Source organism: Diplotaxodon limnothrissa, linkage group LG1 (assembly GCF_057381915.1).
Source record: "Diplotaxodon limnothrissa isolate DT_005_m linkage group LG1, D_limnothrissa_male_GT1.1, whole genome shotgun sequence".
In the NCBI taxonomy this organism is placed as follows: Eukaryota; Metazoa; Chordata; class Actinopteri; order Cichliformes; family Cichlidae; genus Diplotaxodon; species Diplotaxodon limnothrissa.
The window spans coordinates 36,849,230-36,874,645 of NC_140596.1; the positions used below are offsets into that span (position 1 = coordinate 36,849,230).

Genomic DNA, 25,416 nt, shown 5'->3' on the forward strand with positions numbered 1-25,416 from the left:
CGTGCGTCGCATTAGGCGATTTCTGCGTCGTTGCTCAACACCGTAAGGGTCAAGATATTTCAGTAAATGTCTCACAGTACTCTGCGTGACAACATAACCTGCCTGAATGCAGTTCAGGTGGTGTAGTTTGTATCCATGGAGCCTCCCATGTCCCTCCAGTTGATCAATAAGAAATCGTGCCACCTCAATCGGATCGGACTCATTCTTTCTCCTGTACAGTCCCATGTGTTTTAGGTTTCTTCTAAGTGTCCGCATGCTTATCACAATACTGTCCAAACTGCTCAATAACAGCAAAATCTCCCCATGCCTCAATCCAAGCATAAAATAGAACTTAATTAATTCCAATAAACGAGCCATTTTCTCGCACTCTGATCTGCACTGTCACCCACTTCACTATGTTTTACATTTCCGTATCTTTACGGCAATATATCATGCTCGACCAATAAAATATATGTTATAACGTGAAAACGTTATTGTTCAAACAATATAATTATCACGTTCGTACAATATGATATTTATATTGTACGAACGTGATAATTATGTATATTGTAATAACGTGATATTATGTTGTTCAAACGTGAAAAGTATATTGTACAAACAGGAAAAGTATCTTGTTAGAACAATAAACTTTTCACGTTATAACGTGATACACTTGTATTTTTCTTTTGCCTGGGTGGCAGCTCTACGCTTCCGTAGATAATATCTAAAAAAAAAAAAAAAAAAAAACAATTAGCAGAGAAGACACTAATATTTCTAACTGTATCATGGAGATGAAGAAATCACTTAGCCATTGGTTAACCAGAGACCTCACTATTTTTGGCAGAAACATCCTATCTAAAGCTGAAGGCATCTCCAAATTGATTTATCCTTGTCATTCTCTATATATCTCCTCTAAAAGCATTAATAAGGCTAACACAGTTATTTTCGAATTTTTGTGGAGGAATAAAACCCTTTACATTGAAAATCTCAGCTTGTGAAGGAATACAATAAAGGTGGTATCAAAACTCCAGAATTAGAATTTATGGTTGGCACCCTTAGAATTAAATGGTTAAAATCTGAGATAATGAGTTATACCCACAACTTCTCCCCATAATTAAACCTTATGAAATCATAGGGTAATAACACTTAATCAAAAATCAATTTTCGAGAGCGACTGGTTTAAACAAGCTTATATTCATAACAGATTTGTTGGATGATAACGGTGTCATTCTAAGTTACACAGACTTTTCAGAAAAATATTGTCTAAACTGTTCTCAAAGAGAATATAACAAATTGTGTGAACTGGTCCCACTGCCTCTGCTTCATTTGATTAAAAATGTTATAATATACAATAATTTCTCATCAGTGCTCCCAAATTTATTGCTAGGGCAATGTCAGCTGTTTGATAAAAATGCAATAATAAATTTATTAGTAGTTTCTTCAAAGACAAAATATTTCATAGTTACAACAGAATGGTTACATTGCATGGTTCTAATTTAGTTATTTCATATACACTGGATAAAGCCTACTAAAAATTTATGAAATAGCCTATACCTAAAGTTAAAGAAACACACTTTAAAGTAATAAACAAAATTAATCCTGTGGCAGAATTTCTAAAAAAAGAGATTTGGCTTTGAGGTGGATCAGTGTTCTTTTTGTACTGATGAAAATGAAACCCTAGAACATCTTTTTTTTCTATGCCCTATCACACAATGCATTTGGTGCAACTTAAAAAATTGGATTTCCCTAAATATTAATGACGTGCCACTATTTGAATTACATCATAAATTTTTTACATGGATCATCTAGCATTGGGTGTCTCAGACATCATTAACATCATCATACTTTTGAGTAAATATCATATCCATTGTGCTAAATGGAGGAACACTAAGCCTTCTCTCCCTGGTTTTATTAATAATTTTAAGATATTTTTTTCTTTGCTAAAAAAGACAAAAAGCACATATGCCAAAAAAAATTAACCAGGATAATGCGTGTCTGCTATTCAAAATTTTGACTTATGCTGAGGCTTATATATTAAGTAATGCAGCTGCTTCTCTTAGGCTACTAGCAGGTTGCTGAGTAGACATCTGTGTAGTGGTTTGTTTGAAATCTACCACTTTTTTCAGTTTCCTTGTCAAGAAACAACTTCCTGTTTAACTGAAACGCCTTCCTGTTTAACTGAAATGACTTCTTGTTCAACTTAAATGCCTTCCTTTTTAACTGAAATGCCTTCCTGTTTAACTGAAACACCTTCCTGTTCAAGTGAAATGCCTTGGTTTTTCAGTAGTGTGTGTGAGAGCGTTTCAGTTGTGTGTGAGAGAGCGTTTCAGTAATAATGTTCCTTATGGCACCTCATATTATTATGTTACATTGTATTAATCATGTCTAAACCCATTGTCTCTTTAATGCCTCCTGATGTCCCAAAAGAAACTCCTCATACAGTTTTACCCAGTAAGTAACCTGCATGTGTCAGCTGACCTATTGTGCAGCAATGGAAGAGAGTCATTTGTCAAACTTAAGGTTTGATTGCACTGATTAAAGAGCAGCCATGAACTGCATGACACAGTTTTATTGGTAGGATTTTTAAATGGTGAGAAAACCTGTTATTGTTGGTTAAAAAAACCTCTTTGAAATTTGAAGTTTATACCACCCTAACATTAACCCTCAGTGGTTTGGTGACCTGATGGATGTTAAAAAGTTCAGAACAGGGAAAGGGTAAAATGAACTCTGAACCACAGAGATATATATTTTTTTATTTTGCAGTGTCTTTTGGTGCAGTGTCACTGACTTCTATAGGAATTTGTGTCTCAGCTTACTCTGTCTCTTTACAGGATGAAGTGAGCAGCCGCATCACAGCAGATGGTAAATTCAAGGTGAGTCAGGATGAAAAACAGCAGGCCTACTCTCAAGCAAACTCAAGCAAACACACCCTGATACACCCCGAATCTGGCAGCACTGCTATTAGAAAGACTGCAAAACTACTGATAATTTGACCTGCTACAAGAGGAAAAACCTACAGCTGCAAAGTGAAATCTGTCTCGGTAATAAAAGTATTAGGTAACTTAACCCCCTGAAGTCATGACATATGACTAACCCGATATTTTGAAGAATGTCAAAAGAGACGTTTTTCTAAACAAATGTAAATAGGAGTCATGCGTGTCAATTAGAATAATCCTTGTTCCCTGATAGTCAAGACTTGGAAAAACAATTCAATAAAAACAAAAATGACATATAAGGCTAGGGCTAGGGTTAAAGTTAGGGTTGGGTTTGGGAGTTGTTAAGGATGACTTTGGCCTCAGAAAGTTAAGGATTTCTATCAGAGGGTAAAAACAAGGCATAAAACACCTTTGTTTTCTGATAACAAATTGCCTGCAGTGTTTTGCAAAAGGTCTAACAGGTCAAGTATTGAACAACTCTTATTAGAAACATTATAGGATCAAGGTTTATCCTGTTAAACTGAACCTGGTTGAAGAGGGAACATTTACTATCTTTGTTGCATGGACCTGAGATGAGGACTTGAGAAGGAAGACAGAGAATTTATCAGAGTAATGTTTTGGACTGTCATGAAGACAGGAATTATGTAATTGTTAGTAGAATATTATTTGACAGCTGATTTCCTTTGTGAAAGAACATTGAAGTTTTTGTGTCTCCTTTTTGTTTGGTTTTTTACTCCTGTTTAAATTGTTGATCTGCGAAATGCAAATTAATAAACAGAAAATTTCCATTCCTCAGATCACAGAGCGAACAGAGTCTCTGAGGAGAAGGTAGGCCTACCAATAAAAAACACACACAAGAATGATCAAAATCGAACACGTGCAGGAAGCTTTCTTTCAGTGTGATATGATGTCCATCACCATTTACACGTAGAAACACCAAACTTTCCTCTGGAAGGACATAAAGAGTTTGTACCACATGCTAAAATCAGACAGAATTACACTTTTGCCATGACTGATTCAGTTGTTTATGCATTCTTCTAAAGCACCAGCAACATAAAGAAGACACTGCCACCGCTTCCTGTTTCCAAGATCGACAAGAGACTGGAACAATATACACACGCCCTGGAGGTAAAACTGCAGAGTGTTTTTCTTCTCAACCAGTAAGAGGATATTCGTGGGATAATTTTTTGTAATCATTAACAGATTCCGCAGACTAATCACTTGAAATCTCAGAGGATACTTTAGACCAGCGGTTCCCAACCCCCGGGCCTCGGACCGGTACCGGTCCGTGAGTCGTTTGGTACCGGGCCGCGAGAGTTGAGCCTCAGGTGTGAAATGTATGGTTTTCAGGGTTTTTATCGGTTTTCAGGTTATTTTGTTATCGCTTTTATCGTTAACTCAGTTTTCCTGGGTCTTTTCAGGTGTGTTATGAATAAATCTTCTTTTTTCGGTACCGGTACTAGATTTATTTTGATGTATTTATCCGCGACATCTTAAAGGCCGGTCCGTGAAAATATTGTCGGGCATAAACTGGTCCGCGGCGCAAAAAAGGTTGGGGACCGCTGCTTTAGACTGCTATAATTTTTTTTTTAGTAGCAGCGGTTGGTTGATCCTCCCTGAGGATCCCTCCCTCCCTCCCTGATCCTCCTTCCTTCTGCTGGAGGTTTCTTCCTGTAAAAATGCAGTTCTTCCTTGTTCTTCTTTTTAACATTGTGAGGTCTTTGTTAAAATAAACATATTTTAACCTGAGTGTGAAAAAGATGGTGTGGTCTTGGCTCGTTTGAAAATACGGCTATCATTGATCACAGGGAAAAAGTGTTTCTGGGTATTTATCCAAATAAAAAGAATTCTAAAATTAACGAAAAGGTGATGGTGTTTAATAAAACATAAAGAAAGTGGAGAAAAAACAGTTACATCTATTCAATTTGCCTGTGACTGGCAACAATTATTGCATTAAAAACATTTTTTAAATAAACTGGTTTACATTGTCTTGTGAATCACACATCATTATTGCTATATATATATATATATATATATATATATATATATATATATATATATATATATATATATATATAGCAATAATAGGTAAAGTATTAAAGTGAAGGATGTAAAATCAAGAATTCAAATTCAAATTTTATTTGTCATGTACACAGTCATACACAGTACAATATGTAGTGAAATGCTTGGACAACTGCTCGTGACCTAAAGAAAACAAAAAAGGAAAAGGCTATGAATAAGATAGGAAATAAATATGAAAAATTAAAAAGGGTAAATTTAACTAGGAAGGAATAAAATATAAATTAAGGTTAAAAATGAAATAACTGTACAACACAAATTAGAATGAAGGGTAAATTTAACTGGGAAAGAATAAGATAAAATATATAAAATAACTGTATAAAATAACTGTACAACAAAATACACAATATAGAACTATATAAGAATGTATGAAGAAATATAAATAAATATATACACAATAACAGCAGCTGTACAAGTGATTTAAGTGATGAAGTGAAAACAATGTCCAGAATGTCCAGTGTGTGTGTAAGAACTATATGTGTGGGTCAGTACTGTGTGGTGGTGTGATTGAGAGACCGTATCGCCTGCGGGAAGAAGCTCCTCCTTAGTCTCTCTGTGTTGGTCTTCAGGGAGCGGAATCGCTTTCCTGACCTCAACAGAGAGAACAGTCTGTTGTTGGGATGGCTGAGGTCCTTCACAATCTTCCTGGCCTTGGTCCAGCACCGCCTGCTGTAGATTGAGTCAGGGAGCTCGGAGCGGATGGTGCGCTCAGCTGACCGCACAACCCTCTGTAGAGCTCGTCTGTCCTGCATGGTGCTGTTCCCGAACCAGGTTAAGATGTTTCTCGTCAGGATGCTCTCTATGGTGCACGAGTAAAAGTTCCTGAGCACCTTGGAGGGCAGTTGGAAGTCTCTCAAGCGTCTGAGGTGGTAGAGATGCTGTCGGGCCTTTTTCACCACGGTGTTGATGTGACAGGACCATGACAGGTCCTGCGTGATGTGAACTCCGAGGTATTTGAAGCTGTCCACTCTCTCCACTGGGCACTCGTTGATGACGGGGGTCTGGTAGTTCCTCTCCTGCTTAGTGCTGAAGTCCACTATCAGCTCCTTTGTCTTACTGACGTTTAGAAGGAGGTTGTTCCTCTGGCACCAGTTCTCCAGATTCCTAATCTCCTTCAGGTAGGCTGTCTCGTTGTTATCAGAGATCAGGCCCACCACGACGGTGTCGTCAGCAAACTTGATGATGGTGGTGGAGCTGGTAGTGGCCACACAGTCATGTGTACAAAGAGTACAGCAGGGGGCTCAGAACACACCCCTGGGGGGCTCCAGTGCTGAGAGTGGTGGAGGCTGAGCCCATCCTTACTGCCTGTGGTCTGCCAGTTAGGAAGTTGGAGATCCACTGACACATAGATGAGCTGAGTCCCAGATGCTCCAGCTTGGTGGTGAGTGTGGAGGGAATTATGGTGTTAAATGCAGAGCTGTAGTCTATGAAGAGCATTTTAACATAATTACCCCTTCTAGTGTCCAAGTGAGTGAGTGATGTTTGGAGGAGATGAGAGATGGCATCGTCTGTGGAACGATTTGGACGGTAAGCGAACTGTAGTGGGTCCAGTGTGTCTGGTAGTGAAGAAATGATGAAGTCTCTGACCAGGCGTTCAAAGCACTTCATCACTACTGAGGTGAGGGCTACAGGGCGATAGTCATTGAGAGGAGCAGGGTGGGGTTTCTTCGGGACAGGAACAATGATGGACTCTTTGAAGCATGTGGGGATCGCCGACTGAGATAAAGAGATGTTGAATATCTCAGTGAACACAGGAGCTAGCTGGTATGCGCAGTCTCTTAGGATACGACCTGGGATGCCGTCTGGTCCTGCTGCTTTCCTGGTGTTCACTCTTTTGAAGGCTCTCCTTACTTCATGCTCGGAGATGACGAGCACGTTTCCGGTGCTGGCAGTATCTTCCTGTCTGCAGCCGTTAGCGCCGCTAGCACTAGCATTGTTGGAGTCCTTAGCTGCAGCCTCGAAGCGAGCATAGAAAGTGTTCAGCTCGTCTGCCAGAGTCACGGCCGCGTTCGTCATACCGGTTGTTGGTGCTTTAGAGTCGGTTATTGTCCTTAGTCCCCGCCACAGGCTCCTAGAGTCACTCTGTTGGAGTTGTGACTCTAGTTTCCTCCCGTAGCGCTGCTTCGCCTCTTTCACCGCCCTCCGCACGCTTTGTACGGGTCCATGTCCCCCGTCGTGAGTCCCGTGTTGTAGAAGAAATTGGTCTGTTGTGCAAATGAGTTTTCATTTTTGTGTATGTGTAGAGTATCATCGTTTCACAATGAAGGCAAAAAAAATTCCACTAATATTTGGTTGCTTTACAAACTAGCACTCCTTTACTCGCTCACACAGTGACTCTCTCACTAGATTCTCAGAACTGACCTAAACCTTTCTACTTTTCTTTCTGTCATCTTATTTTTCTCAGCTCTCCTCAAAGGAAGGCAGATCAGGCTGCCAGACAGTGACTGATCTCACTGCTCCCACTGAACCAGTTGCATCCAAGAAGAACCTGTTTGAGGCCGGAGACGCCTGGAACCAAAATGCCACCTCGATCACAGCATCTAAGGTTTATGGAAACATAACTTGTGTGTGTGTGTGTGTGTGGGGGGGGGGGGTGTTGTTCCTTTATGTTTCCAATAATTTCCAAAATAATATATTTTAAACAGAAAACAGGAGGGAAGATTTCCTAGGGGAATGATTTTGATATTACTGTAATACATGATGTTTCTCACTTTCCTCTCAGGACGCAGATGCTCTAAAAGTGGGTGTTGCTGATCTCATCAACCAGTGGGTGAAAGGAAGTGAAGACGGAAGCAGATCTAGCTCCCCCTCCAAACCAGCCGTAAGTCATATCATTATTATTATTATTATTTCTACATGAATTACATTAAATTGATTACATCAGTTTTTAAACAGGTATTTTGCCCAGTCTTTATGTCTTTTTCCAACCAAAAATGGAAAGGCAACAACTACTTTAAAAATATACAAAACCAAAAGTTTAATTTATGATTTTAATGCATGCTGTTCATACGGTCGGTTTGGGTGGCTCAAAAGTCAACATTTACCAGGATGTCAGGATGATGTCCTCTGCTTCCATGTTTATTAATCCTCCCAGGAAGATTTCTATGGTTCTAAGAGCATGTTTTTGTTCAGATTTTGTCACATTTAAAAAAAAACAAAAAACCCACACACACAGCAAAAAGAAAAACTTCTTATTCAACAAGCTAGTGGTTAGTGCTTTGTACACAAAACTACTTCTTCTGCTTTAATGGATGTTTCTCTGAACATGAATATTTTCTTGCTTATAACACACTCTTTAAGTATCACACTGTTCACGGTGTCAGCTGCTATCAGCTTTTGTTTAAAGGGTACCCCATTGCTCATATTTTTTCATATTTCATATTTTTTGTCATTGTATATACTGCTATAGCAGTGGATGCTCAACTTAAACATACCCAAAGTATCATGAGGTCAGTGTAGTTTGTATAAATAAAACCAAAAGCTCAGACTTCAGACCTCTCTAAATCAGTAAATAAATAAGATTCATATAATGTGAATCCTTAAAGTGAATACAAAATAAAGTACAAAATAGTGAACCTTAAAAGAAGAAAAGTTTGATTTCAGAAGCAATGTTGAATTCTGCCATCTGCAAGGGAATGATGTCATGAGTATTTGGTGAAAGAGCAAATCAAACTTTGCCCCGCTCTTCATGTGTGTGTCATCTGCTTTCACTGCCAGGCTTTGCTATGCACATTGTTGTTTTTTCTACATTGATAGTGCTTGACATTAAGAGTGCTCAGCTATTCCCACATGGCAGTCTTTCATGCCAATATAATTTAAAAAGCCCATTTTTAAGATTTTTCGTCATCCTGTGACCTTAAAATGTCTTTTTTGTTGTTGTTCTTATTTATTTATTGTCAGATTCACAAAAATCTCTAAAATTAGCTATGATTCCGTTCCTATCATTATTTATTATTATTTTTATTATTATTGTCAGTTTCATACAGTTTCAGCTTTTTCCTCTATTCTCTAAATTTCTTACTATTTCTTATTCTTTAAAGTCTTTCAGTCCACATCATTCTCTGTTCTTTTCTACTTGAAGTTTTCGCTTCCCACTTTCTCTTCTGTCTGGTGTAAATCAGCCTCAGGTTTGCAGGCTAGGCAGTGAAAGTCTGCCCCCTCATGGCAACATCAGCAGCTTTTACATGTTGCTCTTTCAGACAGAGATACCAAAGTGTGGTTTGTTTACTGTTCCTGTTTTCAGGAAATCAACCCTGGTGGTGTTTTAAACAAGAAAAATTTATGGGAGAGCCTTGGAGACACGTTATCGTCTGGGAAAGAAGGAAAGGTACACGCTCACACGGAGGATAGCGGAACAGAAACTTTTAAACGTTTGTCTTGATCAATATTCTTTTATCGACTGAATTGCAGGAGAGCTCCACTGGCAAAAGATATAAATTTGTGGTGACAGGTCACGGCAAGTATGAGAAGGTTTCTGTTGACAGCGGATGCAGTGAGGACATAAACTGCCAGTCAGGTGAGAGAATCCTTTAACTAGTAATGCTAACATTAGATACGATGCACTATTGTAATGGAAAATGTTGGACACTTGTCATGTCGTAGCAGCCAGAATGTCAAAAATGACCCAGCTCAGTACAATTTTATGAAACAGCAAATAGCTTGGAAAAGTTAAAAATAAAAATAAATAAAAATAAAACAAGCAAAAAGGAGAAAGAAAAGGAGCTCAATAAAATACAAAATAGAAAATGATGAAGAGCTCAATAAAACACACAATAATCGAGAGATAGCTGATCAGGGAAAAAGTGATTAAATATTCTTATAGAGTCATAATAGAGCTGGGCGATATATCGAGTTTTTAAAAGATATCGATATATTTTTATACGAGATATAAGATGTGACAATATCCTTTATATCGATATAGTCTATGTTACGTTATAATTATAGTTGTGGAGCCGCAAGTTTGCCTCTCTTTCGTCCACTTTTGTCTCTACGCAACGTTACTCCGCCTCGCCTTCACTGAAGACAACTCCCCCTCCTCCCCCATCGCTTCACGTGCAGGCAGCGACAAGACGGACACGGCAAATCTCCGTTAACGAGTTACTGCGCATCGCCCCATGCGTGGGGCTGGACGGCGTCAACGTGTTAACGAGCTAAACATGCTAATGAGCTAACCGCGCTAACGAGCTAACCGCGCTAACCCTAAAATCCTTTCATTCTCTCAAAAGTTGATAGCGCGCCTTATGTATGAATTCTGGTTGTGCTTGATGGCCGCGAACCGATTTTATGTGGTACACGGCGCTCAGCAATCTGTCAAAAATGTTTGAGTACGACTTTGGTAAGCTGCACCGCTTGATAGATTGTCGGCGCATTACGGCTACCGAGGAGCTTCGCGGAGTGATACGTACTGTGCATCAACGTAATATTACCGTATTGTGTGTGTATAAGGACCATAAATGGCACCTGTAAGAGACGTGGTTATGAAGCGGATTTCAAACTCCAGGCTATCAGTCACACAGTAAAACTTGGGAACAGAGCAGCTGTGAAATCTGTCTGTCTTTGTTATTACGCTCAGCGTCTTTTAGTTTACATTTTGACTGCACAATTGTGAGCTCTTTGTTTAGCACAAAAACAACCTTGTTTTCTTTTATTTATGGAGCATTATTATTTAATGAATGCTCATAATTTAATTTTGAGTAATTTTTCATGTACATCTGTGCTGTATGTTAATAAAAGTGCCTGTGTGACATCTGGGAAACAGCTTTGACTAAGAACTCTCTTTTTGTTCTTACTTTATGGCTTAAAAAAAAATATCGAGATATATATCTTATATCGCCATCCAGCTAAAATATATCGAGATATGAATTTTGGGTCATATCGCCCAGCCCTAAGTCATAACATTGTGGGCGGGGCTCAAATGAGACAATCTATGTGTGGAATATTGATGGAAAATAATCTAGCTTAATTTTTGAGCAATGGGAGGAAGTACTTTTACAGTTAGTTTAACCATGGCTTTTCCACATACCAAAGCCTTACTTTTACTTTAAAATGTGAAATACTGGCTAAAGGTTTTACTGTATGAATCTTAAATGTAAGTTAGAATTAAAATTGGTTCAGTCTTGAACAATATTTACACTCAAATTTGGAAATTAAATTACTTAAACCCAATTGTCTGAGTAACAAATAAAAGATTTGTTGCTTTTGCTCAAATGCACACTGAAACTTTTTTTTAGCCCATTTCCAGAATTAATCACTTGACCATCAAATGTGAACTAATGTGTTATATTAGTCTGTCACATTTTCTCTATTTTTACCTGTTTGCATTTTTTTTCATCAAAACTGTCATCATCAGGAAACTGCCATCAGAAAAAAAAAAAGATCTTTCCCTGTTTTTGACCAAACGGGGAAGTCAAATGTTAAGACTTTGGAGGGGCTGAAAATAATAAGTATAACAGTGGAACATTCTAATGAGCTATCCTCTCTGATGTGCCGCCACTTGGAACTTTCACAGTATTTCCTCAGAGAAGGAAAAAAAAAAGAAAAATCCAACAGTTTCACAAAACTTTATATATTTTTAAAAATCACACAAAGATATATTAAGCATCAGCATAATAAATGGGTCTGTTTTTAGATTACGTGATTTAAGTCCCTTCAATGAAGAAATTCCACATCACAATGGTGATCTCAGAAAAAAACCCAAACTAAACAGATGTTGAATCCCAGTAATGTAAGAGAAAGATTTAAACAAAACAGCATCCCGTCCAGCACAATCCTATAGACAGACACGTGAAATATCACAAATCTACTCTTCACTCATTTTCCTTCAGTTTGTCTTCCTACATCAGCCATATTTACTGTCATCATCATTTACCAGTGGTTATATATATACATCCTTCTTGCAATTTAGTCAGAAGCCCTTAACAATTTGTAACAATGCAGAAAACTAATCCTCACCAATAAAACAGTTCATGTTGTTTTAACTATCACACTAGATGAAGATAGTTTATCATATCATCATTGTTTGGTGGAAACTATCATTCTCCAACATGCTCATACAGGAAAATATCTACTTTCATAGGTATCATTTTGTATTGTTGTATTATTGTAGGGGTTTTTTTACCTTAAAATAGAAAGCACATTGAGGCAACTGTTGGTGTAACTGACTTTGCTGACGGAGGAGCTAATCTTTACCATTATGAATTAAGAGTGATGGAAAAGGGATTTGATTCTGGGATGCCCCCAGCCTGAGCAATATATGATTAAGATATTAAAAAGAAAAAAGTTTTGAGCCATGCTAGCAGCTCTCTCAGACTGCACTGAGGCACAACAGTGTTTACGCTTTGATAACATTGTGACAAAGCTAGCACAAGTTTACCAGGCATAACACTTAACAGCCATAATCATTTTAGTCTAGTGTGTTCGCATGCTAGCATGCTATTGTTAATTAATAAGCCATTATGTATGGTACTTTGGTATCTGAGAACTGGACAAACTAAAGTTTGGACCTAATGAAGTCCCAGACTTGACCATGACTATTTGTGGCAGATAAAAACAACGATAATTTGGTTGTGTTCTAACAGGGGCATTGATATCAGTACAAAATATATTGCTTCTTTACGTAGAAGGTGAAGATATTAGGTCAAGAACACCCAACAGACCACCGTACCATTGGAAGAATGGTCTATCCACGTCCTAAAGTTGCTAGCATGGCTAAAACCATAAACATTGCTCCTGTAGTTAACACAATATTTTTTCATTAATGCCCACCTCTGCAGTATGCCAACCTATACACTGATTGTTGTTTCCTGCCTTGCTTGAAAACCAACACTTTTTTCTCATCAATATCTGACTTACAGAAACCTACATTTATTCTGACCACACGTTGAATCTTCATTTGTCTCAGGAAGTGTGCCTTCTTTCAAAATCCATCTGCCCTGTTGTTGCAGGAATGTCAAAGCCCTTTTTATTACACAGATAAACTGCCTGCCAGCAATGAATACTAGAAGCTTTAAATTGTTTAGAAAAATAGAAAAAGGTCAAGCATTACAAATAAAACAAACAAATCTACAGTCTACAATAAAAGCATTTAAAACTCCCAACTAGCCCACGATCAAATGAAAAAAGAAAAATTTAAGCAAGTAGATTTAGACTTTATAATGTGTTTCTTTAATATTTTTCCTCCTTTTTGCGTTATGTTTTATTTTGTCAAGTTTACTTTTTTGGTCAAGTAAACCTGCACTTCTTCACCACTAAGAGTACTTGAAAACATCTATTGTGTAGCAGGGATTTCTTTTCTTTTTTTCTTTACTTTTTCATTACTTTCTTTACCTTTATACTTTAAACTACACCACGGCAATGACAAAGTTCCAGCCTTGGGTCAAACACTTGTTGCAGCGTTGCTGTCATTTTGCAGCCTTCATCACCTTTCCAAGAATAGTCAGCCAATGTTTTGTTTTTGTTTGTTTTTTTCAAATCACTTTCAGTGTTCTGTCTATTGAGTTATGAATTAGCGATTTGATATATAATTTTCAAATCATTATCATTTCCATCATTACATATCTGCAGCTTTTGTTGAACCAAATCCTTTGGCTGTTCTGTTGAAGTCCTTCCGTTCTTCCTCCTGAGATTTCCGTTTTATCAGCCCCCTTTCAAACACTGCTGCTATTTTTGTGAGTGGCTTCTCCACTGCTTCTTTCAGCTTCCTGGCGTCAAATCGAGGGCTGTACAGTAAAATTGGGAGACGATTGACAAATGAAGGAACCTCTGCCTGATTATCTTTAGCAGACTTTTTCTTGTCTGAATCAGTCTTGTTGGCGTTGATCTGGTGCATAATTCGCTCTTTAGTGGAGAACATCTGAAAGAGGAGTGCATCCCACATCTTCAGTGCTTTAGGACCTTCTTTGTTCGTAGCTACCTCCTGATCATGTTGGTCTGCTGTCAACTTGTTATCAATTTGTTCTATTTTCTTATTGCTGCCACTGGAATTAACCTGAGGTTTAGCCTCTGGCTCTGGAAACTGGGGTTCCTCTGGCTCAACGACCATGTGCTTCTTCAGTCGTGTCCAACCACTAAGCTTACTCTTAAGGCCTTTTGGCTTCTGGGCTGCTTTCTGCTCACTGGATGAAGGAGATTTTTCTGCTGCAACAGGCTTCTTGTCAGCAATTGAAGATGCAGTTGATGTCACTGACTTCGTGGAGGCTTCGACTATCGGGGTTCCTGTTGGTGCAGCTGGTTTGGACTTGAGAACATCCTTGCCTTTGAGTCCAGTTTTTTGCTGAGATAGCGGTGACGTTCCTCTGTTTGGGGATGGAGCTTTTACTGAGATTGAGGCCTGAGGCAGAGAGGCAGGAGTGGCAGAATCAATCACATCGGCTTTAATCATGGGTGGTTTCATGACAGTATCTGTTGCTGGATTTGTGGGGGAAATGCTCTCTACAAGTTGCTCTGTCATAGAATGAACACTAATAGTTGGTGAGCTAACCTGAGCCACATACTGGGGACACTTTGAGGATTCTATTTGTACATCTGAGGACTGTCTTGGAGACCCAAGACCGACCTGCTTAATGGGAGGTTTTGCTTCTGCTCTGGGTCCACTAAGCAGCGAAGAATAGCTGTGATGGGTGAGAATACTAGCGTCAGTGCTTAGTTGGGGGAGTTTTACATCTTGAGCTGAAATTTTATTGTGTTGAATTGGGGAGTTTATTTTTACCTCAGTGGCTGAAGTATCATTAGTTCTAAGGGGTTTTATTTCTGTTTTTGAGGTATTCTCTAAGATAGCAAATGGCTCGGTGGTTCTAGTAGGTGTATTATTTTGAAAAGCTGTAATTGGAGGGTTTATCTGATCGTTCATTATGGTAGTAGAGGGGTTTATTTCTGTCACATGGTTTAACGTCACAGAGCTTTGAGGGGACAGGGGTATGGTAGGAGTACATGATTGTTTAGGTGTATTACACACTCTTCTCTCTGGTAGAGGGGAAGGTTTAGTTGCTGTATTGGGGCTATGCGGGACTTTTAAATTACTGGTGGCTTCATTGAACCATTGAAAATTTGTAGCAGGCTGTTTATTTGAAGCACCATAAGAGATTATAGGAGAATTTACAACACACATGTTAGTTTCTATTGATTTGTTTGTTTCAGTGGCAGAACTAAGTTGTTTCAGTAGAGTCTGAGAGCCCACTGAATTCACAGTCTGAGCATTATTTCCAATAATTTGACTAGATCTTGCCAGTTGTGTAGTTTGCTGCTCCATAGATGCGCAATATGGTGCAGTATGAACAGTACAAAGGGAAGTTGTTGTATCCATAGATATTTCAGAGTTTTTCAGTTTTCTAGGTGGAGTTGCTGAAGATTTATTGCTTATAACTGGCTCGCTGGAAGAGACTTGTTTATTCACATGGTTTCTAGTAGCAATTTGTTGTTCAGGTGTGTCAGATGATTTGCCAAACTGGTTACCATCAACAGAGCCACAAAGAGAAGTATTCATGACTGGCTTTATTGAAGATAGACTCTCAGATCTGTCATTTTTCATCTGAGGGCCTTTTGGTATCATATGCCTCATTGTAGGGCTAGGAGGCAATGTTTGCTTACCAACTTGTGAAGCATTAAATATTGGATTACCACTCACTGCTGCATCTGCCGTTATTGGCAGGGCAGTTTCCATGTTAAGCCTGTTGGGGACTTTGGTTTCAGCAGGAGGAATAAACTGAGTATTGCTGTTCTGGAAATTGTTTGACTGTGTCTTTTCCCGTTGAATTGCCTCCAGATTTCTTAATAATCTTGGTGGAACTGCATCTGTGAAAGAGTTTGCATTTGGTTTGCTGGCTAGTTTGTTTTCATTTAAGGGTATGCTAACCGCTGTGGTCCCTTTTGAAAGACTAGGAGCAGCTTGTTTTGTTTCAAACTCACAATTTTCTTGCATGTTTTCTGTTTTGGAAATTGTAGTGGAAAGACATTCTATTGCCATATTATCAGTTAATAAACCTTCTCTCTCAGTGATGGCCTGTGGATGTACTTTGTCAACTGCTGAGTTTTTGTCTCTGTTAGCATCAGTATTAATATAATTTGTCAGTTTGGGTTCTGTATTTGCTTGGCTTGATATTACTCCATCTTTAGTATTAAGAACGATTTCAGTTGCTTGTTGAGCAATTACTCTGCTAGAGTTTGTGTAAAAACGTATCCCTTGAACAACATTACTTTGATTACTGGATTCTATAGTCTGTGTGTTTATATTTTTGCTAATATTTGTTAGCTTTTGAGGCTCTTTTGCTGGCACATTGAATGAGTCTGATTTTAAAGGGTTTTTGTTTGAAATCTTGGGTGACTGAATTATGGCGGTATGTAGGGCAGGAGGGTTTGGTTCTGTATTTACAGACATATTTGATAACATGGGCAGACAGCTCTTATTTTCAACTGGTTGATTATGTGTATAAACCTGCATTTCTGCTTTGGGTGGTTGTATAAATTTGGGTCTTTGGTCAGCTACAGGTTGTGTGTAGATACTATACTCGGCAGAACATACAGATGCTGTGACAGGCCCATAGGATACCACAGATCTTGGGGCTGTGATAACTGTCTTCTTAGGGTGCATATTTAAAAAAGTGGGCTCACTGATTGATATATCAGGGATGCATTCGGCCATTAAAGGCATAATGTTCCCAATGTTTGTCTTAGTGGACACTTTAGTTTGCTTTTTGACATCTTCCCTTTGTTTGTGTAGTGTGGCTTCGGCAGGTATTTTAATCAACATTTTGTTGGACTGCTGCATTCCTGAGTTGAACTCATCATTAATTATGTCGCTTTCTGAGAATTTGGACTCTGTCTGTGTGGGAGGAGATTGAACTAATGGGTTTTCACAGTCGGACAGGTTTTTCTCGGGCTTGGCATTGATTTGGACATTTGGCAAACTGACTCCACCAGCAGTTTCGTAAGTTTGGACTGGACCTAGCTCTGTTTTTCCTGACTGGTCTCTTTTATTAGTCTGTGAAACTGTAGGTGTTTTATTGGGCTTGTAACCATTTTCTATAAAATGTACCAGTTTTGCTTCAGGGTGTGTTTCTGCATTTAGATGTATTTTAGTTAAGGCTGAGGAAGAACTTGACAAACCATTGTTATCAGTGAGGCATTTTAGTGCTGCCTCTACAGAAAACTGTGCCACACTTTGTGTGAGTACCTCACCTGCTTTAGGTATTGGTATTGGAGCCTCAGAGTATGAGGCTTTTGGTGTGGATACATCACTTGGGGATTGTTGTATTGTTTTCTGTGCCAAGCCAAGGGGAATCTCAGGTTTTACTGTGTCCACGTTAGATGTTTTAAGTGATTGCATTCCATTACTGTGAGCTTCAGACCAATTTTCCTCAAAGACATCTTTCCTACAAGATATAACCTGTTCAGCTGCATGTTCAGAATTGTTTGATGATGACACAGGTTGTAAACTGTGAACTGAAGAGGGCAGAACCTCATGTCCATTGAGCTGTTTTTCTGGCTTTGAGATATCTGAGCCATCTATGCATACATCTGAGTGTAGTTTATCGGCAAAGCTTTCATTATTCCTCGGGGATACATGGCTGTGATGTGATGTGATAGTCCTAATTCCACCATAGGCAGCATATTCAGCTGGAGTCAGCCCATAATATGTAGATCGTGATTTGGGCTTTGAATTTGCTAATGACATTTGACTCTCCAGCAGTGATGTCAAAGACTTGCGTGCCTCGATGACAGGAGGGCGATAGGTGGTGGACACTGGGCTGGAACACGGTGGTATTTGGACTGATGTCACTGGTGTAGGGTTAGGAGTCTTTGGCACGTAAAGAAATGATGGAATCTTTGGCAAAGACAAAGCTTCATTTCCAGAAAAGTGTCCTGCATTTTGTTTTGGAGTGACAAGTCCTGTTGGTGTTGGTTTGACCATGGGGATGTTAGGTACAGTCATTTTCTCTCTATGGCACAGCTCTGAACTGCCAACACTTAAATTTATAGAACTCCTCTGGGTATGAATGTCTACCTCTTTGTAATTGCTGGCTTGCTTGAAAGCAGACATGTTATTATTATGAGTCTGCCTTTGTTCTTCTGTGGCAGCTGGGGGTTTACTTATAGCACTAGTGTGAATCACTGAATTGTGTCTTGGAGCCTCCTTGGGGAGAGCAGGTACTTGCATATCTTCAGAAGAGCTGAATGCAGGACTTGCGGCAAATAAAAGCGGGTTAGGTTTTGATATTTCAAAAATGGGTGTGGATACTCGATTTGGCATGCAAGAGGGAGTCTTGGGTCTTCCATGCTGTGTCCTAGAAAATGATGTGTTCTCCTCTGTTTTCACCACTGACACAGCTGTTTTCTCCTTGAATGTGGCAGATAATTGTGCACCATGGTAAGCTGAATGTATTGCTGTGAGGTCTTGGATGGAGGAAGGTTTAGAAATTTCATAAAATGTTGCCTTTGATGTATAAATCCTAGTTTGTGTGACTTCAGGCTTTGGCTCTTTCACTGCTTCAACAAGTGATATTTTTGAGGCGGTTACTTCAGGAGACATGTGGCTTGGAACAAAGTGGCTATTACTGGTAGGTCTGGCGGTCCAAGACGATATCTGGCTCTGAGGGTTGTCCTTTGAACCAGTATCGTTCTCCCTCTGGCTCGAAATAAAAGGTTGTGTGTGACTGTTGTAAATTGATCTCAGCACTGGAACAGAAGGTTGTTCTGCAGCTTGAGGAGGTGCCAGGTCTGGGCCATAGTGGGTGGCAGCTGGGGAGAGGGTCAAGCCATGAGTTGATATTTTAGGGCTGGACTGCAACATAGTGACTGGAGGGACTGTTGTGGCTGACCCATGGGAATTTTGTGTCATGTTTACATTGACAGTAGAAGAAAGAAGTGACGTTTTAGGCTTATCGGGTGGCAAGAGGGCTGGTGGACTCAAAGGTGGCATTGTAAAAGGAGTAGCATCGTCAAATAAGAAAGAGGAGCACTCATACAGCGGAGCTACCTGCTCGTCTACTGTCCTGATCTGAGCTGCAAGGGGCTGAGGAGGGAAGCCACCAGTTTGGCCATACGAGATACTCTGAGAATGAGGGAATGCAGATGGAGAGTAACTATAAAGGGAACCAAAGGGAAAACCAAAAACAGATGAATCAGCAATGTAGACTGAATCTGGTGTCTTTGGTGGGCTAGACTGGTCGCTGTGTTCGAGGTCTGTGCTTGCTTCGTTGACAGGCGACAAACAGGAGCGAAAGGGGATTGGCGTCTGTGTGAGGCTGCCTTTTTTCTTGGCTCTCTTCTTCTTGAGTTTCTGAAGTCTTGCGTTGTCTTTTCCCGGCTTTGGCAATAAGGGCGGAGGATATGGCTGGGAAAGGTCAGACTCCAGCCCGTTGCTGTAGTTGATTTCCATCAGCATTTCACACTACAAAACAGGTGACATACGTCAGTGAGAGATGATGGATTAGTCTAAATAATGCAAAAGAAGAGTTCTGACTAAGACTAGTTTGCTTAGTCAATATTTGTAATTAGACAAAGACAACATTTCCTCAAAAAAGAAATTAACTCTATAAAAACATCAAACAAATACTTTTGTGATGATGTTAGACATCACCATTGCTAAACACACTGATGATGAAAAAGGTTTTGGAATTCCCTTTTAAGGCTTAAGAAATAGACTATTAAGTCTTCAGAGCAGCTTTTTTTGTTTTTTTTTATGAGATGTTGCAATGCATGATAATCTCAGTCGCTGCACAGCTGCAAATGTTGTTTTTGTTCCACAACAAAGTTGACACAAAATGTACACATGAAGTGCCAGAAATATTATGAGCAACCTATCTTCATTAATTAGAGATAATAGGTGTTTGATAAAGGTAATTCATTCTACAAGTGTAAATGCTAATAATATGTTTGTTTGTTTTTTCCTTCACAGTTGGCCACTTCTATGAAGATTTGTAAAACGCATGTTGGATTTTGAAAGTACAATGCCACTATCACTTGACAATTCTCTGTATTTCTGCCTTTAGGTTGGGGAAAGTACTTAAATTTTCTGTTTCTTGTGGCACTTTGTTGTAATATTGCAAAATGTAGTGAAGCAAAAAGTAGGTCCTATCTCTGTTTATACTATATTTTTCTGTGAATGATATCTGATGGAACTTAATACATCTTTGACTACAGATAAATAAATTCAGTTACACTGAGTGCTGATGATTGATTATGGTATTTTATCTGTTTATAATTTTCTTCTTTTGCATTCATTGATTTGCTGCTTAGGTGCACTTAAAATCTTTTGCTGTGTGCCCAGAATTCATCTGCATGCTAGATTTACTGATTTAACCTCTGCGGATGGGCTCCAGGCCAAGTTTTCAGCTAGGTTTGGGAAACTATGAGCTCATATGACAGCAGGCTCATTAGCAGGTTTCATAACTTTTAATTGGGTCCTGAAGATGCTGCACAGTTACAAGAAGTGTCACTATTTGAAATAGAAAGGCATGTAAAGTCCTTCCTTAAGGCAAGACTGCTTTGAAAGGATGACAAACTGCTACTAAAAATAGTGTCTCAAGAAGACTGCAGGATTTAAAAATGGCCTCTGTACCAAATAAAAGTAAACCCAAGGAAGCTCACTGACACATACAGGAGGGTGACCAGATTCATGTTGAGGAGAGGGGTGGTAGCTTTGAGTCCATGACCAAAGTTTTAAAAAGTGAGAGGGAGTAAACTCGGCTGAAAATGATCAACCACTGATGGCACAAATGGTAAAGTGTCCTCACCTACATAACAACTTTTTAGCATTTGTGCTTGTATAGAGTGTTTTACAATGTGTTTGTTCATACAGTCATTCACACAACAATGGCAACAGGAGCCATCAGGGGCAACTTTAGGTTCAGCATAGGAAACTTTGGCACAAAGAGAACAACTGAGGATAGATCTACAAATACAGCATTTCACGGATTATCTACTATACTGTCTAAGCCACACCTTACCAAACAGAATTAGAGGTCAAAGCCTAAAACCATGATTATCAGACATACCTATAAAAGAAGCAAATTTAAGACGCAAATGAAAGAGAATTACTCTACAAAGTTGAACTCCGGCTTGAAACCGGCTTAGTTTCAGTTGGATATAATGTTGTTTTGTTGTGGACTCAAGCAGTCTGTGCTGCTGAGTATGAGCTGAATCGTTCCCTTTCCTCCTGAACTCTGGAGTATCTTTGGGTGGCTGCAGAAAATGTCTGCACTCTAATTTTAGTCTTAGGGAAATAAGAGCAAACATCCTGACACCGAGCACCTGCTGCCTGCTGTCCTGCACTCACTGAAACAGCCTCAGTCTGCTGGAAATTAATCCCAGGGCCAAATCCTCTGAGTTGCTCCCAGTGTGAGCTTAGCCTCATGTTTCGAAGTGATGATTTTTCTTAAATTTTTATTGTCCTGCTTGCACCAGTTTGGTCCGAAGAAAGCATCAGACGTTTAGCCCTTACATGAGCTTGATTTCCTTTAAATACATTAATTGTAGCAAATCTTCTGTGAAATCTTCTGCCCCACCTTCAAATTTTAACACCCTTGGATATTTGGAAGGTCTTCTGCAAATGTTTATCATGAACCCCTGTTGTCAAAGTGACTCCTGCTGTCACAGTGACAAGAAGGCCAGCTGACACTCAAGAAGACCCCCTTTTAAGGCTCTGGGGTTGGACGTGGGAGGTCTCCAGAGCAGCAACTCAAAAGAGGAAAGTATAAGATTAGCTGCTTGCATTCAAACTGTGTCATGACCTCAATCTTTAAAGAGCTCAATTAGGCAAAATGGAGGCCGAGCATGACAATTGTTATCAGAGTGCTGCACATATTCGAAACACTTACCTGAAGTGTTAAGTGTTAGGTAGATGTTGTTTGTGTTTTATTGGTCAAACTGCAAAGCAAACAACATTTTTGTGTAAGAAAATAATTGAAGAATTAATTTAGACAAGAATAAATCTGTTGTTGCACAGTTTTGATTGAAAACTGGTTCGTGCTTTGATTTTTGCTGTCATAGCACAAAACTGCTGAAAAGTTCATTTTAAACTTTGCATTGCAAGCTTTCCTTCTCACGGATATTATGTCTGATATGCATCATGCGTTTAAGATTTCACATCGTGCACTTGTTGCTATCAAATCCCAGGAATATGTTAAAGAACCACCAGCTTGTCAATCAAACAGACACTGAGTTTGACTGGTTTACCTTCAGTGAGTGGCTGTCAGGACCAACTGCTCTCTGCTTGTTAATCCCAGCTCAGGGTGCCACAGGGCCGTCCCGTCCTGAAGTGAATTTGAGCCTTGGGGAGCAAGCTACAGTGGCCGTGGCTACTCCAAAAATAAAAATGTTTCCTGCAGTGTGTGTTGCAATGGCAGATGGGGGGGTTTCCATGCCACCTGAGATGGCGGAGGTGCCGCCCCTACAGGCAGCTGAAGGCCACCTCTACCTGAAGAAAGGTGGTAACTTTTATTTACAGCAACTTAGTCATCCGGGTGGACATCAGCTGGACTGGGGTCACTGGTTTGTAACCCACATTTAATTGTTGTTTACATCACAGCCATGCAATACAGAAAAAACATGCATGGTTACCTGGCTAATTAGTTGTCCACTATAATGATATGGTTAGCGACTCAATCATAAAGTTGTGATTAATAAATTAGTATGACAATCTTTTTTGCCTCTGAAAGTATAGATATAGAATTTACCACCAGAGGCAGTATTGTGCCGCACAGTGTAGCAACTATGAGATAGTATTGTCAATATACTTATTTATGTGAAACTGTGCTGGGATGCTGGTTGTTGAATACTGAGCTCTGATACCTGAAATTAATAACTAACTATCACTCAGTTTTAAAAGATGGGGTGGGGATATTCGGCAATTCACTGCATTGCAAATATTACAAGACCCAAGCAGCCACAGGAAACAAATCCGTTCTTTATAATGTGATTTATTTACAAAGTGAAAAAAAAAGAGGAACAACAAAACGGGAGTGTCAACACTTCAGGGTGAGCCAAGGCCAAAATAATAAACAAAAACAAATCTACACAAATCTTGCACCCCTGACCTTACCAAAACAAAGTCAAAAATAAAGACAGAGTCTAACCTCCTTAACTAATTCAAAACAGGAGAAAATGGGTGATCAAAAGAAACGGCAGCTCACCCCTACCCACTCCACTTCCACGCTATTGTAATAACATGGTTCTGATCACTCCAGTCTAATTTCAGTTGTTGGGCGAAATTTTATTTGTGGTTTTTCTAAATTTAATCTTGAACGCATTTTTGCAGTTTTGTCTTTCTAGTCTGACCTAACTGACTCTTTTACTGCTACATCAATAACTGCGCTGTGCCCTGGAGCGGCTTAATTTTTTTTTGAAATCGCAATGGCACACTACCCAGACGACTCTGACTCAGACATGGAACTTACCTCGTTACCTATGTGCCAGATAGTTGAAAATGTGACTCCTAGCCTTAGCCAACAAGTGGTGGAGTTAAGAACTGAGGTGAATAAGCTTAGTGATTGTTCACGTGACTCACTGAACATACAGCAGAGTTTACTAAAGCAGTGGGACCAACTCACAACGGGGAATTCTCCCCCTCCTGCTGTCCCACAGTCTCCTGTTTTCCCAATGGCCACATCGATACCTCATGTTCCTGCGAGGGACAAAACTGAACCCACCAACAGTACCAATCCGTTCCTGGCCAGCAACCCATTTCAACCTACAAATCCTTTCCTCCCATCTCACTCACTTGAGCTCAGCAGCACTTCCAGAGTAATTGCGGCAGCTTTACATCACGTCAAACTGGAGCCTCCTGTGTATGCTGGGGACGGCAAAGTGCAACCTGAGGACTGGTTAAATGCAGTTGGCACATACAAAGCCTCATTGAACCTAACCGATGGGCAATTGCTAAACGAACTGCCACACTTTCTTGCAAAAGAGCCCGGGAAATGGTTCAAGGCATTGAGCTCCCACATCACATCATGGGCTCAATTCTGTCAACTGTTTAAGACAGTTTTTCTGCCCTCCGACAACCAAGAACGCATCCTGAGAGGAATTTTGGATCATGTTCAGGCTCAGGACGAACCGCTCCCAACCTTTGTTGCCCACATGTTGAGTGAGTTTGACAAACTGAAGAGTCCTCCACCTGAAAAAGACAGAATCGACCTAATTAGTAAACATGCTCTTGAAAAATACAGAGTTGCCCTGTATGGTGCTAATGTCACTTCTGTAATGGACCTGCTGCTACGTGTTCATGAGCTTCACTCAGTGACCACAAAGACCACAGCCTGCTTTATGTGGCAAAGACAACTATAAGCCTGAACCTTACTGCTTCAAATGCTCTCAGCCAGGGTTCACTACACGCACCTGCCCAAACTGTAACACCCAACCTCATTTGCCACAACGAGCCTCAAACACCGCTAGGCATGGCCCAGTCCAGCCATTGCTGGTACCTGGCCCATCTGACCCTGGCCATGAAAAGGTGGAATTAAGCAGCACCACATTCCAGCCACAATACAGGCAGTCAGGAAACTACAGGAGGGGAGGACATTTCACAGAGGCCAACCTTCCCCCAGTTACTAACGGAGCCTCACACGCCCGATTCACTACAGGGTGGACACAGTCTTGGATACTTGGAAGACAATTTTTCACAAGTCCACTGGAATACCCCACTAAGAACGAAAGTGAACTTCAATGCTTCATCTGTGGATGCTACCCTCGACACGGGTGCTTCCCTCTCGGCTGTACGAACAGATCTCATTCAAGTAAATGACTCTTACCCTAGAAAAACAAGTGAGTGGAATTGTCCTGCAGTTAACCTCGCCAATAATGCGCCCTGTATCCCTGACGGTGCTATTTGGCTCAATATTGGATTCATGAACAAAAACCTTTACCAGCGTTTTGCAATAATACCAGATTTGTCCTCTCCTTTCATTCCGGGAATGGATTTTATGGCAAGAGCTTCTGTTTCTATTCACATTCCCACTAGAACAGTCTACATTGAGGACATCCCCTGCCCACTCGCAGACAATGAAGAGGACCTTCAAAATGATTACTCACATTCACCTGGAACACTGATGTCTTTGGACTTGATTCGCTCAGACTTAACAGCCAAACTGTCTGAAGCAAGTCTCTCAGAGAACAACAAGGATGCTTTACTCAATCTGCTCAGCAAGTTTAGCTCCTTGTTTGATGGTCAACTTGGTCGAACGGCTCTCACTGAGCACGCCATAGAGACTGGCAATGCAACACCTGTCAATCTCCCACCCTACCGCACATCACCTGCTAAGAAACGTGTGATTGACAAACAAGTGCAACAAATGTTGAAGGACAACATCATTGAACCTTCCACATGCCCTTGGGCAGCTCCTGTAGTCATTGTAAATAGAGCTGCCGCGGAACCAAGGTTTTGTGTGGACTTTCGAGGGCTCAACCAAGTTACCTGAAAAGACTCTTATCC

At 40.0% G+C, this 25,416-nt stretch overlaps 2 protein-coding genes across 5 annotated transcripts in view; one reads left to right on the top strand and one right to left on the bottom strand.

Moving 5' to 3' along the window:
• The window catches only part of lsp1b (lymphocyte specific protein 1 b), a 59,766-nt gene extending 39,648 nt beyond the window's left edge, over window positions 1–20,118 (top strand). The window contains exons 7-15 of the mRNA XM_085350102.1: window positions 2,407–2,430; window positions 2,811–2,852; window positions 3,712–3,743; window positions 3,959–4,043; window positions 7,399–7,539; window positions 7,717–7,815; window positions 9,238–9,321; window positions 9,405–9,510; window positions 19,885–20,118. Coding sequence (XP_085206228.1) covers window positions 2,407–2,430; window positions 2,811–2,852; window positions 3,712–3,743; window positions 3,959–4,043; window positions 7,399–7,539; window positions 7,717–7,815; window positions 9,238–9,321; window positions 9,405–9,510; window positions 19,885–19,910 — 639 coding nt within the window. The 3' untranslated portion in view covers window positions 19,911–20,118. The remainder of the gene's footprint in view (window positions 1–2,406; window positions 2,431–2,810; window positions 2,853–3,711; window positions 3,744–3,958; window positions 4,044–7,398; window positions 7,540–7,716; window positions 7,816–9,237; window positions 9,322–9,404; window positions 9,511–19,884) is intronic.
• On the bottom strand, window positions 7,652–22,283 carry LOC146640126 (uncharacterized). 4 transcript variants are annotated; one of them, XM_085350089.1, is made up of 4 exons: window positions 22,164–22,283; window positions 21,806–21,854; window positions 17,166–19,377; window positions 14,089–14,322 (listed from the first exon to the last, which is right to left on the bottom strand). In XM_085350089.1, the coding sequence occupies exons 3-4, from the start codon at window positions 19,369–19,371 to the stop codon at window positions 14,147–14,149; spliced, it is 2,382 nt and encodes a 793-aa protein (XP_085206215.1). In that variant the 5' UTR covers window positions 19,372–19,377; window positions 21,806–21,854; window positions 22,164–22,283; the 3' UTR covers window positions 14,089–14,146. The 4 variants fall into 4 exon arrangements, with proteins under 4 accessions (XP_085206201.1, XP_085206207.1, XP_085206220.1 ...); XM_085350075.1 differs by having other exon boundaries at window positions 7,652–19,377; XM_085350081.1 differs by lacking the exon at window positions 21,806–21,854 and having other exon boundaries at window positions 7,652–19,377.
• Between the last annotated feature and the right edge of the window lie 3,133 nt (window positions 22,284–25,416).